This window comes from Nannospalax galili, unplaced genomic scaffold (genome assembly GCF_000622305.1).
Source record: "Nannospalax galili isolate Female #2095 unplaced genomic scaffold, S.galili_v1.0 scaffold4865, whole genome shotgun sequence".
NCBI lineage: Eukaryota > Metazoa > Chordata > Mammalia > Rodentia > Spalacidae > Nannospalax > Nannospalax galili.
Window position 1 is genome coordinate 18662 of NW_008353223.1, and position 16523 is coordinate 35184.

The 16523-nt window shown below is 37.1% G+C and overlaps 1 protein-coding gene and 1 non-coding gene across 2 annotated transcripts; one reads left to right on the forward strand and one right to left on the reverse strand.

Annotated features, from left to right (window-relative positions):
* Positions 1-1591: 1591 nt before the first annotated feature.
* On the reverse strand, positions 1592-3046 carry LOC103747924 (germ cell-less protein-like 2). Its single transcript, XM_008850468.1, has one exon. It carries the CDS (start codon positions 3044-3046, stop codon positions 1592-1594), a length of 1455 nt encoding a protein of 484 aa, XP_008848690.1.
* A 1709-nt stretch (positions 3047-4755) lies between these two features.
* Positions 4756-4886, forward strand: LOC115067225. Its single transcript, XR_003846653.1, has one exon. It is a non-coding gene; the product is annotated as a small nucleolar RNA SNORA40 (small nucleolar RNA).
* Positions 4887-16523: the final 11637 nt, after the last annotated feature.

Consider the following 16523-nt stretch of genomic DNA (forward strand, 5'->3'; position numbering starts at 1 on the left):
AAGGTCTGCACAAGATCTACCTAATGAATATTCCAGTGTAGGTGGGGGTGCTCATAAGGACCCACTCCTAGTCAATAAGCTAAAGAAGTTGAAAGCTGCTGAGGGAGACAAATTTTCTTCAGGGGTAATGCCCCTGGCAAGTTGCCCATTTTACAGTAAACAGCCCTATACCCATGTGCATGCAGACAACAAATTGGATTAAGTAGGTTATATATAAAGAGGGCATGAAGTTGGGAGGAGGCTGTGGCGGGATTGACCTGGGAGGAGTCTGAGGGAATTATGTGGACTTTCAAAGCTTAACTAAATGTATTTTATGTAATATAGTCCTGAGCCTATGGGGACAAGGAATGAAAGGTGATGGCTTAAAATTGATGCATTTGGGTGTCAAGCTGATAAAGGCTAGAGTTATGGTGGGCCTCAACTTGACAACATCTAGACTCATGGGGGATCCCAGTTGTCTGGGCATGCCTATGGAGGATTATCTTGATTAGGTTGATTGAATATGAAGACCTTCCCACTGTGGGTTGACACCATTACCTAACTGGGATCCTGGATGGTATAAAAGGGAGAAAGTGAGCTGAGCAACAGTATAACATTCATCACTTTCTGTGGAGGTGATGTAACCAGCTGTTGCAAACTCCTATCTTGTCTTCCCTGTCGTGATAAGCTGTACCCTTGAACTGCGAGATGAAGGAAACTTTCTCCCTTAAACTGATTTCATCAGGGTATTTTATCACAGCAACAGCAAAAGAAACTAAGATACAGAGAGTCAATGCAATACTTTGTAATAACTCATATCTTAAAGACAGAAAAATTACTATTGTGGAGGTTTATTTTCAGTTCCTGGTTTGTCTAACCATTTCAGGACGTTTTGATTTTATCTTTACAGTTATATAAATATACATGCTTATATATGCATATGCACTATTCACTTTCTTTTATACGTGATATAATAGTTAATGATAAAATAGATATCCGTGTACGTATATATATTTAGAGATAAACAATACTACACTTATCCCAAACACATAAAAATGACCTTGCAAAGCAGTTCTAAAATATCGATAAATCAGGCCCTATATGATATAAAGCTTGGCATTTTTTATTTGAAAGCATACATTAAATGGATAAATAATCTCAAATTTTTCCAGTGATTAACCTCTTAACAATACTGCTACAATTAAAACCACATTTGCACAACAGTTTCAGGAACAGAGAGAATTTTTTATTTTGTCTCACCCTTAGTTGGGATCCAACTTGCCTAATAAGCTAATTTAGAGTTTTCTTCTTCATGAATATAGACTCTTATTTCCATTTGGATCCTGGTTGTTGATAGTAAATGAAATTGATAAGAATCTAGCATCTTTTACCATTTGGTTTTCAAACATTTTGTTGGAAGTAAACATTTTCTTCTGATATACATGGAAATAAGTGAAGGTGAAAAGCATTCATGAGTTTAATATACTTGTAAGATTATTTTTTTGTTGATCATCTTAATTGTGTTTACAACACAGCCCTTAAATTAAATGAGTCATTCAACATTTTCAAAATGCTTATGTACTCTGACAGGGTTATCAGTTTCCTGTATTTTCTAGTGATAAAACAGGAAATTGCAGAATATATATAATGGGAAGTTTAAAACTGTGCTATCCAACTTCATTACAATTTTCTCCTCATCATCCTCAAAGGCAATGATTTTATAGCCAGTTGTTTTGCTGAATGCTATTTTTCCTTTGGAAGCAAAACATACCAATTTTATTCTGAACACTACATTTCGTATATGGTGTAAACAGGCAGAATCATCACACTGCTTACTATTTTGCTTGAAAATTATATAATGGCTGGTAAAAATGACATTTAAGGGAAAGCCAAATTTGCACCCTGACCACTTCCAGGAGCGTTTACCATCTTTGATGACCCTTTTACCACACCTCATGCTATATCCTTCAATTTCTCTTTCATTGATGACTCGAGGCCCAATTTCCCTGTGTTGTAGTGACTTAAGCAAAGTCAGCCACTGTTGTTTGTAAACTGGCGATAACCATTCTGAAGGTATTAGACGATCTTGTTCAAGAACTGTGGTGGAGGCCAGGTCACAGATGATATGCTGAAACCTCAATTTTTTAAACACTGGCTGAAATGTTATTCCTTCTTCTCTTTCAAGAAAAGTGATGTTGTTGATACATTCCATGTGCTTGGAAAACCAGCTGTTTGCATTTACTAAAAGCTGTTTCATTGAACCATTCCAATGTGGATTAAGACGAAGGAACATCCACCCTTTAAGTGTGGTATATATATCGACTTCCTTTTGCATCACTAGTAAATTAGAAGACGATATGAGTAGATGCATGAGCTCTGTATCAATTTCTTTGTAAAGTTCAACACTTGGGTGTGTCATCAAATTTTGAAGAAGCCATTGGAAACATTCTGCCTTTGCAGCATCTAATCCATATGATTCTGCAGCAGCATAATATACACACACAGTTTTCACGTTAATGGATTCCTTCATGGTCTCTTTACATTGCTGAATTAAGTTCTCCACCTGAAGCAGGCATGCTGTTGCCAAAACACCGGGAACTTGAAATGGCTTTATCAGCAAGTCCTCATCCCTGTATAGTGAACCAAGTACAAAATTCAAGGACCTGACATCTATATTCTCGTCATCAATCTCCAGTTCTATAATATCTTTGTGTGATTCTTTCCAAGAACCTTTGAGCATATTGGCAAAGTAGCCCGACTGAAATAAAAATACTTTGTGTAAGTACCATGTTTTCCCCAGAGCACGAACTTCAATGTCACTGTCTTTCCCATTCAAAAATAGAGTTTGGTAGGCATATTTAGACCGAATCTTAACTTTTTTCGCGTGGATTGTGCTGAGACGTTGCTCTCGGTTTTCTTCCTCGTCCTCAGAGCTGTAGCTGTTAGACTTTCGCTTGCGCTTGTGGGTGTGAGACGTGTGACTGGGGCCCGCCACAGCTTCTGACCGATGTAGATTTACTCCAACAGGATCACTGCATCTCTCAACCCTGCTGATTAAAAGCCCCATAGATGAAACCTCTTAGAGCCTCTAAAAGAGACTCTTACAGAGGCTTCCCTGCCATGGCATCGGTGCAGTCTGCCAGTGTTTCCTAGGACCCAGATTCACCAGGTCACTCTGGCACAGTCTCAAACGTCACAGAGGAGGCAGGCAGTTCCTCATTGCATCTGCTCCTCCTGAGCAGGGAGGGGCCCCGCCCCCTGACAACAGGCCCTTTTAAAACTATGGAAATAGATCTAGCCTCTGAATTTTCCTTTTCCTTCTCCTTCCATCCTTCTTCCTTCCTTTCTTTCTCTCTCTTCCTTTCTTCTCCTCCTTTCTTCTCTCTTCTCCTCTCTCTCCACTTTGTCTAAAGGGGTCTCACTGCATTGCTCAGACTGATCTCAAAGTCAAGAATCTAGTGCTTCAGCCTCTAGGCTAAATATTCCGTTTCTATAAAGATAATGACTGAGTCAAAACTGTTTTGATCAGTGTTGGACTATGTATATTTACATTCCTACCCCTGGGGTATGGCAGAACACTCTTCTCTACTGTCAGAAATATTGAATATAATCATTTACCAACAACTTTTAGTAATTTAAGTGAACAGTGTACTGATTATTTTATTATTCACTTTTTATTACTGTAAAAGACAAGTATTCATTTCACATTGGTAGTTGTATGCATCTATCAAAACTTTCTGCATGTTCTTAGCCTGTTTATATATAGATTTAAATATATTTTGATTACTAAAGTTTCCTTATAAATAAAGCTATTCGGTTAATTATTATATATATGCAGGGATCTTTTGTTGTTGTTTTACTGATTTCCAAGTATTTATTAAGTTTCTGTGTAAGTACTTACTGCAATTGCATTTCAGTTCTTCAGATATTAAGTCAAAATTTTAATTTTTTTTTTTAGGTATCTGAGTGGAAATCTCCCTTATCTGAAATCAGATTAAATAACCTTCAATATTTCCTTGCTGAACTTATATTTAACTTTAAAATATCTAAATAATAATTCCATGCATTTGTAAAACCTCATTTTAAAATGACAGAACATTTTACAAAATAGTATACTCATTATGAGCCCATTTTTTACAAACAGAAAAATGTACATGCACATGTAAAGTACTGAAAGAAAAAAAAAGAACAAATTTTATCATAGGTTATAGCATTGGCATTATGAGCAGTGTCAAGACAAAACCCATACAGGATAGCGGGAGTAATGTTTTTCATCCTCCTTACCTGCAGTTTGTGTGAATTTAGCTTCATCACCTAATGCAAGGTCCTTCATGCCTACACAAAGCAGAACAATCTAACTTCCAAAAGTATAAGAGTAATATATATGGGCAACAACAATAAAATGTCTAAGACTATTTTTACAAAATGGTTTTTGTCTATTTGATTCACTGTCCCATCCTCACAAACTAAAGATCAGATAGTCTATTCGTGGAATCAGTAAATGCATATTTCACTCCCATTATCGGTTTTGTTACCTTTTATTATTTTTTTATTTTGGTATTGTTTACAATAACAATTCATAATTGTTTTACCTATAAATTAATGTGCAATTTTTGTATAATGTGGAATGATTAAATCAAGTCAATTAACATCCAATATCTTACATTTTTTGTAATAGTATATTTTAAATATAATGTCAGTTATCTGGAAATATACATTCTTTTGACATTTCCTTGCACTAACTGAAGATAGTTTCATGCCCTGTTCATCAAAAGCAACACCTTTGATTTACAAAAAAACCCATGACTGTGGACAAAGATATAAAAGACAGGTGTAAAATAAATCCTCTTCTTCAGTGCAGAACTCATTGTTCAGTATGTGTTCTCATACATATAAGAAAGAATATGATATTATATGATAGTTCAAAGTGATAACGTCATTGATAACGAAGATGGTTTTAACAATAAAGAGTTGAGGGGCTGGAGAGATGGCTCCATGGTTAAGAACACTGGTTGTTCTTGCAGAAGACCCGGGTTCAAATACCCGCACCTACATGGCAGCTAACAACTGTCTGTAACTCCAGTTCCAGGGGATCTGAAAGCCTCTTCTGTCCTCTGCAGGCATTGCATGACATGGGTGCACTTACCTACATGCAGGCAATACACGCATACACATAACATAAAAATAATAAAATATTTAAAAGAATTAAGAGTTGAATTTTTTTAAAGTTTTATTGGAAAATTAGAAAATGTGGGGCTGGAGAGATGGCTCAGTGTTTAAGAGCAATGGCTGCTGCTCTTGCAGAGAACTGGGGTTCAACTCCCAGTACCCACATGGTGGCTTACAACTATCCATTACTCCAGTTCCAGGAGATCCGACACCCTCTTCTGGTCTCCATAGGTATTGCATGACACAGATGCAGTTACACACATACAGGCAAAATACTCATATACATAAAATAAAAATAAATCAATCAAAAGAAAAAAGAGAAAATTTATAACAATAAAACGTAATTACTAAGAACAAAATAGTATTATCTCATTCAGCATATCCAGCAAATCAGTCTAGTTCTGTCCAGTTCCCACTTGTCTATGAAATCATAAAGGGAGCCCAACTCTCCGAATCACTGCCTGAAAGAGATAGCACTTACTAGGACTCTTCTGGAATATGGAAATGAGTCCTGATTCTTCAGTACACCGAAAGTTAAGTACACACATTCATAATGGAAAAAAAAAACCAAATCTATGCTCCTTCTCTTTTCAAATTATCATTTCTTGTTCTTGATTCTAAATCTTATAGTATACCCATACACTCATTTGTTTATGTAGGTATATGTATACATTATGATCTAGGAAGTGCATATGAAGGAAAGCATGAAGTTCTTTGCTTTCTGAGATTGAGTGACTTCACTTAGTATTATAATTAATCATACTCAATGTTATATAACAAAGAGTTGATAATTTTAAAGCATAAAATATTATCATTTTAGTCTGTATCCATCTTCATAACTGTTTTTTAAGACTTTTTATCTAGAATACATTACTCCTCTGAGGTTTGCATGTCACTTGCCTCTCTAAACTTGTTAATTCTGTGTCTATATGATAGTCTTCAGAGATAATAAAAATTTGTTTAATTCATTCCTTTTTTTGCTCTTTCTCATCTCTGATTCCCATACTTCTGATTTTGGTTGCACTTATGCAGATTGCCTTAAATTCAGGCCTGCCTTTTTTATTTCTAATGGTAGTTTATAAGCATAATCTGTGAGAAAAGTGAAGATTCTATCAAATTAAATGTTATTACAGGTTGTGATTCCCACAGTGTCAGCATTAATCTTGGCTTGCTGCAGCACTGAATATCAGTGCCTTTTATCCCACTATACTGCCTTTTATCCCACTATAATGATTATTGTAGCGGGTCTTCCTTCTCTGACCCATTCCCATAACTGCTTAAGCTGTGGAAGTATATATATTCTCTGATAAACTGCAATATAGAGAAAAGAGCAATCTGTAAAGACTATGGTAGTGACTAAAGCCTACTGAAAAAGAGGTAGAACTTGAGTAAGGGCTGAAGAAGGGGTCTCATTTTGTAGAAATTGGAGAGAAGAAGAGAAAGAAATAACTTGATGAGAGTAGAGAACGGGAGCACACCCAGGGTGCAAAAAGTGTTCCGTAATAGCTGCCTAGAACTGTCAGCAATTTTGTGATCACAAATGATGAAACATATAGTTACGAATGTGTTCCTATGCATAATAATACATAATAATTTAAAATGTATAATTTTAAGATGTATGTAATTATTCATGCATATAATTACATATAATTCAAATAAGGAAGATTATAGTCAAGATACCTTAGTTCACAAAGACTGATCTTTCTGAAAATAACATTTGAAGGATACAGTCATCTACCATATATGCCAAACTCAAGCCTCTCTAGAATTTCATGAGCCGTGCTATGATTTTTTTTCTTAAAAACATCTTAGCATATTTTAGATGATGATCATTTCTCACTTTTATGTCCATCTATCTACTGTGTTGGGTTTTCCTTTAAATAATCTTTGACTTTCTCAACACACATAAAAGCACCTGCATCCACATGTGGTGTTTACGTCCCCTGCCTTAATGGCAGAAATATCACTCTTCATGTTTAAGGATAATTTTTCACCCTTCCTATCATCCATCTCAGGGCTCTTATGCTATGAATCATAAATTTTCTCTCTTTACCTTTCCCCAGATTCAAAGACCCCAACAAGTTAGCCCTAAAAACATCTTAGCCCTAAAAGCATTTTCTAGTACCACTTTAAAATACTAAGTGTAAATAATTGGAAATTTAAAGCACCTTCCTTCTTTCCTATATTATAATCTGGTCACCATCATAAGTCCTCACTTGTATAAAAAAACTTAGAACTTTCTTTGTTTGTCATTATTCCTTCACCTATTCATCTCAGAGCATGATTTTAGCACAGATCTTTTTGTGAAATTTGTGCTTTATGATCACCATGATGCCCAGGGCACTAAATCTAGTAGGATTGATTTCCTTCTAGTCACTTAATTTATCACGGTGTCCTACTCATGCTAACATTTGTGAAGTTTAAAATTCAGAAGCACATAAGTGCATTCACGGTGTGCATTGATCACCATGTTTTCATTTCCAACACCTTTTTCTTTATCCCAAACTGATATCTGTGTCCATTACTCAGTAATTTCCTGTTTCCTCTTCCTCAGAGTCCATTAAAAATCCTAGTCTACTTTATGTCTCTATGACGTTGCATATTCAAATATGTCATAGGAGTGGATCCATATAATATGGTTTACCAGTGATTTTAGAGTAAAAGTCTGGGCTGACAGCCCCGAGACCCCTCAAATTAAGAGACAATAGTGAAAAGTGAAGAAAGATTTATTGATTGTGGTCACAGTAAAAAGAGGAACAAAGAAAGAAGCACAGTAACCCTCAAGTCCATCTTCATGGTAGTTACATGAAGTTTAGACTTAGAGAGCTAGAGCTATGCATAATTAAGCAGGTGAAGATGGTCCCAGTCCACTGTTGACATATCACTATCTCCTTCTGGTTTCTTCTGGAGAGTGGTCTGATATGTTGTCAAACTGTGCAGTCTCATCCTGAGTAGCCAGACGCTTCTCTGGCTGCCACCAGGGTTTCAGTCTTCCCTTTCCCTGAGTATGGGATTCCTGGGAAAAACATTAATTATGTGTGGCTCATTGTTTGAATAGTCTGATAGCCAAAATCTGATAGCACAAGTGCCTCTCTTTAAAGTATCCTCTTACCTGTGGGGGTCATTACAATCTGTGTCCTTTTCTGTCTAGCTTACATTTCTAGCATAACATCAAGGTTCACTCATGTTGACAACATATTATAGGGTTTCACTCCCTAAGGCTGCATCATATTACATATATATTATATTTTCTTTGCCAATACATCTGTGCTGGATAGCTTTAGTGTCAACTTGACACACCTGGGTTGAGGGAGCCTCAATCGGGGAATTGCCTCTATTGGACTGGCCTGTGTCCATGTCTGAAGGGCATCTTCTTGATGAGTGATGTGGGAGGGCCCAGCCCACTGTGGGTGGTGCCACCCCTGGGCAGGTGGGCCTGTGTTGCATAAGAAAGCAGGCTGAGCAGGGGCCAAGGGAGCAAGCCTGTAAGCAGCATTCCTCCATGGCCTGTGCTCCAGCTCCTGCCTCCAAGTTCCTGCCCTGAGTTCCTACCTTGGGCTCCCTGATGAACTGCGTGTGACCTGGGAGATGTAAGACAAATGAACCCTTTCCTCCCCAAGTTGGTACTGGTCAGAGTGCTTTGTCACAGCAATGAAGAACAAACTAAGACATCATCCATTCATGGCCATGTATGTTGTTTCTCCATCTTGACTGCTGTGAATATTGATACAAAAATAAGTCCTTTACAGGACAAATTCTTCACATTAGTATTTATGTGAGGGATTCCAAATAGAAATTTCATAGAATCAGAGAGTAGTGCAAGAGTTTAGGAGGAGGATAAGGATTGCTTGCCAAAGGCAGAGCGTTTCAACTGCAGAAGATTAATAAGTCCTAGAGATTCTCTTTACAACACTGTGGCTAGCTGACAGCTTTGTGTTGTACAGCTGAAATCTATCAAGAGGGTGGATTCAAGTGCCCCTGCACAGTATTGTAAATGACATTTCCTTAGGGAAATACTTCCTGTCCCTCCAGGTTTCATCCTATTGTAAGCCCTATGTCATCCTTTTCCTCAGGCCATAGTTCACAATGAATTAATCATGTACAATGTTTAGATTGGTGTTAGGTAAACAAGCAGCTGGTAAATCTTGTTACAAATTTACATTTGTAATGTAAATGTCTCAGTTTCAGCCATTTCTTTCACTTTTACAATTAAATCTGTTCTAGATACTGGAAATAGAGCAACGAACCAGAAACACCAATACAAATGATACTTGCCATTAATGCCATTTATCGCCACATAGATACAAGACAGCATGAAGCTAACGACAGGCAGACAGACAGACACTTTCTGAAGCATCCAGAGCTCATCCTGGAGGTGGTAGCTACCATTTCACACAAGATCCCATCCCCATCCTCTCCAACAGAAAGATGGCAGAGAAGAAAGGGGGGGAAGAGAGAGAGGGGAGAGAGTAGAAGAAAGAAGGGAGATTAAAGAGGCAGAGAAAAGAAAGGCAGGAAGAGAAGGAGGATGAAGAGGAGGAGGAAGGGTTAAAGGCAGGGGCAGGGGCAGGGGCAGTGGTAAGGACAGGGGCATTTGCACATAGCTGTCTGCCCAAGTAGGAGGAGGAAGAAAAGGAGCATTTTTTTAACATGCAGTTCTGAATAAAAACAATAAAAGTCATAGGCTTATTCTGTAGTTCCTGTCTTTTCTTAAGAGGTACAGTGATTTATTTCTGTCTATTAAGAATTATTTTAAAATTTCATCCAGACATTTCGGTTTCATTCATCAGGAACATCGGTCCCTAAAATCTATTTCATATTTTCCAAAATATATTTATCATATTTATGACTCAAGTCTAAAATTTTGGTGCAATTGTAGGGTATAACGTATGCCACACTTATACCTATTTCCTTGACTATTTTGTTCTTCTGTATTCTTATTGTATTCACATGATCCCATGGAGACCATTTCAAGATCCATGTAATTGATTTTCATTAGCCCGATTTATCTTAATTCCACCGTAGGTTTTCATGCTTTAGCTCTGAAATGCATTTTTTAATTTTTAAATTTTATATGTGTATATGTCTATGTGTGCACATGCATGTGTCTGGTTGATTTGGAGGCCAGACGAGGGGGTTGAATCCTCTACAAGGGGAATTATAGCTGTTGTGAGCCACCCAATGTGTGTTCTGAGAATCAAAGCTTAGTCCTGTGCAAGAGTACTAAGCATTATTAACTGCTGAACTGTCTCTCTGTCCCTACATTCAGTTTTTCCAAAAATGTGTTGTGTGCAAAATTAAAAAGACTGTATTTCAAGAGAGTGAAAAGTGTGAGTCACTACCATGTATCTATTCTTAGGTATCCTTCATTAGGGGCTGATTTTTCCCAAAACTTTTGTCTCACTGCCAGCAATGGGAGGGATAACAACTGTTTACATAAGAATAGTCTGTATTACCATGAAATAGATAATGCAAAATAAATTATTTCATCATTATGAAAGCACACATTCACTCTTGACTAATTTACCAGGATACACCTCAGGATCTTATATTATGTTTTTAACATTAATTTGGTCTGTAGAATGAGGGTTCTTAAAAATCAATAAAACATACAATAAAATATGTAAAACATTTTCTACAACGTCATAGAAGAAAACTTTTTAAAGCACAGTATAAACAACATAAAACCTCACAGGAGGAACATTTGGTTAAGATAGTGTACTAGAAGTTACCTTTGCGTGAGCCTATGAAGAAAAATGTCAGAATGAAAAAAATAGACTGTATCCAAAAGAAATCAAGAGGGGAAGAACCTCAGAAATTCACAAAGGAAGTGAAAGGACAGTAAGAAAGAACGAAAAAGACTGGTGACACAGAGAAGGAAACTAAACGCAACTGTTAGCAATATATAGGAAAAGGTCATCAAAGGATGAGAAACATCAGTAATATAAGTGAAACTGTCAGCAACATAGAAGAAAAACTCAGCAGAGAAATACCATGTTGGAAACAAAAAAAACTCAATGAATCAAATAAAAACCACATGGGGAAGTATCACCAACAGACTCAACTAAACAGAAGAAAGAATATCAGGAACAGAGTAAAAGACTGACATGGCACTACATTGAACATCAATATGGAAACAATTAATGAGAATGCTTACAACATCCAAGGTTTCTTGAATACAACCAAAATATCAAGAATAAGAATCCACAAGACAGAAGAAAACACTGAGACGACACTAAAGGTGTAGAGAATTTAGTCAATGAATTTGTTGCAGAAAATTTGTAAAATCTAGAAGAAAAAAGTAGATGTTCAAACTCAAGGCATTTAGAATCCCAAATAAACATGACCAGAGAAAAAATTTCACTCACATATTTCTGTCAAGATGTCAAAAAACAAAAACAAAGAAATAATAGTAAAAGCTGCAAAGGAAAAATGCCAGCTCCAAGTATCATACAGAAATGTGAAAATAACATATCCCTCATCAGAAACCTGAAAGAAAATAATCTTCAGCAAGACTGACTTAGTCAGCAAAGCTATCCTTTTAAAAAAATGCTTGTTTTTATTTTATTTGTATATGTGTTTGAGTTGTTATGCATGCATGCATGTAGGTGCACCTATGTGGTGCAATGGCCATGGAAGACAGAAGAGGGTCTCGAATCCCCCCTGGAACTGGAGTTACAGGTGGTTGTCAGCCACCATGTGGTGCTGGGATTCAAACCCAGATTTTCTGGAAGAGCAAGCAGTGCTCTTAAACGCTGAGCCATCTCTCCAGCCCCAGCAAAGCTATCTTTTGAAGTTACCAACGAAACAAGGACATTTCAAGGCAACACAAGCTAAATCATGAATGCCAAGCTAGTATTGCAGAAGATATTTAAAAGAATACTGTACACATAGAGGGATAAAATTCTCAGTCAAGACATCATGATAAATAATAAATTTCATTAGAGGAATAGATGAACAAAGAAGACCTAAGAAAAAAATTCCAGCATGCACAGCACAGTAATCCAGCAAATCCTGACGCTGATAAGAGAGAATTTTCAAAAACAAACAAACAACAATTATCCAAACCAACCAGAAAAACCACCAACAAAATCATAAAAATTACTAAACAAGTAATCTCTCAGTATTTACCTTAAATATAACTGGCCCCAATTGACAAAGAAAGAGATGATGGCTGGCTGAGTAGATTTAAAAAGTAGATTCATGGATGGGACAGGTGGCTCAGGGGGTTCAGTGCACTTGCTGCTCTTGCAGAGGGTCCAGGTTTGGTCCCCAGCACCCACATAGCAGCCCAGGAGTGTCTGTAATTCCAGTTCTATGGATCTGACACTCTCTTCTGGCCTTTGTGGGTACCAGGCATCCATGCATACAAAACACTCATACAAAAAATTTTTTAAAAGTATATCCAAATATGTGTTGTTTCCAAGAAACAGGGCTCACTGGAAGAGATACATGCACACTAAGAGACAAAAGATGGAAAACAATCTATCAAGTGAATAATGAATGCCATAAAATGTTGGTGGAGCTATTCTGCTATCTGATAAAGTAGACTTCAAACCAAAAATAGATAAAGAATTCCACTGTGTATTAATCAAGGGTACAATTGATCAGAAATATATATTAATTATAAATATATGCTCCAAATGTTGGAGTTGACAATTTCATAAAACATAAAAGGCCAGTGAAATCATGATATGATAATAGCGGGTGATTTCCATACTTTACTCTCATATCTAGGGATGGCACCCAAACTAATAATCAACAAAAATTCATAATTTAACTCTACCATAGATAAAATGAAATTAACAGATATCTACAGAATATTCCCTCCCACTGATCTTTTTAGAAGACCATCTATCCTCTTCAGAAGCTCATATTTCAATATGGATGGGGGAAAAGTTCATAAAGCCTACTCTTAGATAGAAGAGCTAGGTATAGGCAATCAATGGCCACTAAGGGAGGTGAGATCAGTTTTCCCTGGGAATGAGTTCCTTGATAGTCTATCTAATCCCAAGGGGTCAGCCCTAAACACATGTACATACTTCAAAACTAGTAAGTGTGTATGGGGTCTGGGTGTGTGTGGGTGTGTGCATAATAATAATAATCACAGAATAAGAGGTAATAATTTAAAAGGGAATGGGTAGGGAAGTGGAGGAAGTTAGGGAGAGAAAGAGGATGGAAATTATGTAAATATAGTGTACTCATACATGGAATTCTCAGAAAAAAAATATATTCACAGCATTCTGTCACAAATGAAGCCATACCAAATACAATAGAACTGAAACAATCTCCTGTATTTGGTCAAATCATCATGTAATAAAAATACAGATCAATATTAGGAAAACCCATAAAAGCTGTTAAGACTGAATAATAATATATTCTTATTTTCAACCTAGTAAATAAAGAAGCTTGATTGACAGCAATTATTAGAAAAGGCGCTCTAACACATTCTAGTAGAGATATATTCCAGTGAAGGTTTTTTCAGTATTAATTTTATTTCTTTAAAAAAAAAACTTTATTGAGAATTTCATACATGCACATAAGGTGTTTTGATCAAATCCATGCCTACTCCCTCCCCTCCAACACCTCCCATATCTTCCTCTCACTTTTTTTCTGACAACTTCATGTACTCGTTCTTTCTTTTTTTAAATGGGTTTTTTTGCTACTCTAGCAGTTCCCCCTCTGAAGAGGTAATTCTAAAATCCTTTTAAGGGATTAGAGAAGAGCTCTCAAATACTTTTGACATTTTTGGCCTTTGGAAAAGCTTATGCTGCTAAGAGGCCCAAGGACATTTTGACATTTAGCGAAGAAACTGACTACTTTTCTTCGGAGTCTTTTTGACCTAACTGCCTAGACAATTCCTACCTCTTATTCTTATCACACCATCCTCTGAAGAGGTTACAGAAATTATGAATAGGGATGGGGGATGCAAACAGCTCTGGCTTCTTCCGTGCTGAACAGGGACGGAGGGTGAGGCAATTGGGGTACCCCTTCAGTGGGTCTATCTAAAAGACTCCCAAACTGCATAAGTCTTATTTGTAGGGAGAAAAGAAGGTCCTTGACTGGTAAATAGGGGATGTGAAGGGGAAGTAAAGGTAAGAGTAGTTAGCATTACAAACTTTAGATAGGGAACCAGAAATATGTCAGAACAGGGCAAATTTCAACTGTACATACCAGAGTCCGTTGGGATTTCTTGACGAGAGTATCCCAAAGCATCCCTCTATTGGGTTCCTCCTCATTTATCTTTTGTCTTCCAAGACTGGACTCGAGAGTGATGGACTCAGGATTTGTATTCAAGCACTTTGATAGCTGTTGGAGTGGCTAGAATCAGTGTCAGTTCCCTTTCAAAGTCTTCTAGATAGGGGGCAAAAACAAATGCAGCCATCATTTTAGAACAAGAGTGGGTTATCTCCCTTAGTTACAGGTGAACACTAGAGTACTGCAGACCAAGATTTGAAGTCTTATATCTGAGTAGCACTTTCTGCTTAGAAACAAAATCATCAATGAGAATTAATTGTCTAAATGACATTTTATATGGACCTAAGCCTAATGTCTGAGAAGTGTAAAACCTTGAACCCTTAAAGAAATATACTGATCACTTTGGTCTTTGGTTATAGTTTCCTTTTGGGTGTTTAAGACCATATAGTTGGCCCAAATAAACCAATTTATTTTTACTCTTCAGGTCGTTGGAGGATCTGTTCCTTAGAGGTCACATGGGCTTGCGAGGAGCCCTATGCTCCTTTCTTTTACCAGTTCCATCTATGTGAAGATAAGTCAAAGGTCCTGCTCGACCGTGGCTGGATTCACTTGATAGCATGGAGGAAATGCTTCCTCTGAGTTGACCCTCCTCTTTGTAGACTGGGCACTGGTTCATGTCGATCTGGTGGGGTCTCCATGGCCTCCCTGAACAGGAGGACAGGTGACTCACCCCAGTTACAGGACATTTTGAGAGATGATCCATAGTCCCCTGTAACTTAGTCAACCTTGGAGGGCAAGGAACAAAAACTGTCCTTTAAATCCCTCTGACCAGATTAGTATAGGCCTCAAAGTATAGCTGTTAAACATCTAAGAAGGTTAGTTCCACCAGTCTGGCACATTTAATTACCATGTGTTATTTAGATAAAGCTTGAGCAAAAACAAAACGTTCCCAGATAAACCTTGACTAGACATATATTTTGTTTCTTAAACTAGTTGACTAAACTATGATCTTAGAAATTTTAAGATTATGTGTACATTATTTTTGTCTCATCCTTTATGTATCATAACAAACCTACATAGACCCTCATCACTTGCTTAGGCTTTCTCATTTTTTTCTGTCTGTTTTGGAAAATATCTCCATTCCCATATCTTTTTAACATTTTTATATTCTCGTTTTCTTTTTTAATAATTATGAGACATAATAACATTAAGAAACAAATTTTCATTCTGTTGTGAGAATTCTTTTCCTGGAGATACTGAGCAATGCGTATTCTCTTTTAAGGTTCTAGTGTCGAACCAATGTTAAAGTTCTCCTGGGGAACGAACGAACTTACTGAGCTTACTTACAGAGATGACTGAGGTGTTTTGGGGGTGTATGAGTGACCTGGGCATAAGCACACTGGAAAGCCTTCACCCAGCATGTATCAAGCCTTCTCTTTCTAGCCTTCCTCGAATTATATACTTAGTCCTCCCCAAATCCAGGAGAACATGTGTGATTGAGGCCAAATTACACACAGTTGGTTGGGAATAAAGCCTGGATACTCTGGTGGGGGTCCACTGACCCTGCTTGCCCCTCCTTTAATGAAGAAGCACAACCGTCAACAAGCCCAATTGTGACAATACTCAGCAAGCAGACACAGCTGAAGTCAAGATGATGGTAATTATTTCACACAGAAGAGACTACCGTACAGCATCATCTTATTAAAAGAACATGGAATATAAAAGGATGTGGAGAAAGGGGAACACTCATTCACTGCTGGTGGGATTGTAAACTCATGTAACCCTTATGGAAACCAGTGTGGAGAACTCTTAAAAAACTAAAAACGAACATTCCATATGACCCAGTTATACCACTCCTTGGCATATAACCAAAAGACTATTCTTATTATAGAGACACTTGTACAGCCATGTTTGTTGCTGCTCTTTTCAAAATAGCTGAGCAACAGAAGCAACCTAAGTGCCCCTCAACTGATGAGTGGTTAACACAAATGTGGTATATTTACACAATGGAGTTCTATTCAGCAGTAAAGAACAAGGAAGTAATGAAATTTGCAGGTAAATGGATGGATCTAGAATCTGTTATACTAAGTGAAATAATACAGACTCAGAAAAACAAATGAGATATATTCACCCTCATTTGTGAATCCTAGCACCAAATCCTTTTCTATTCAATGAAC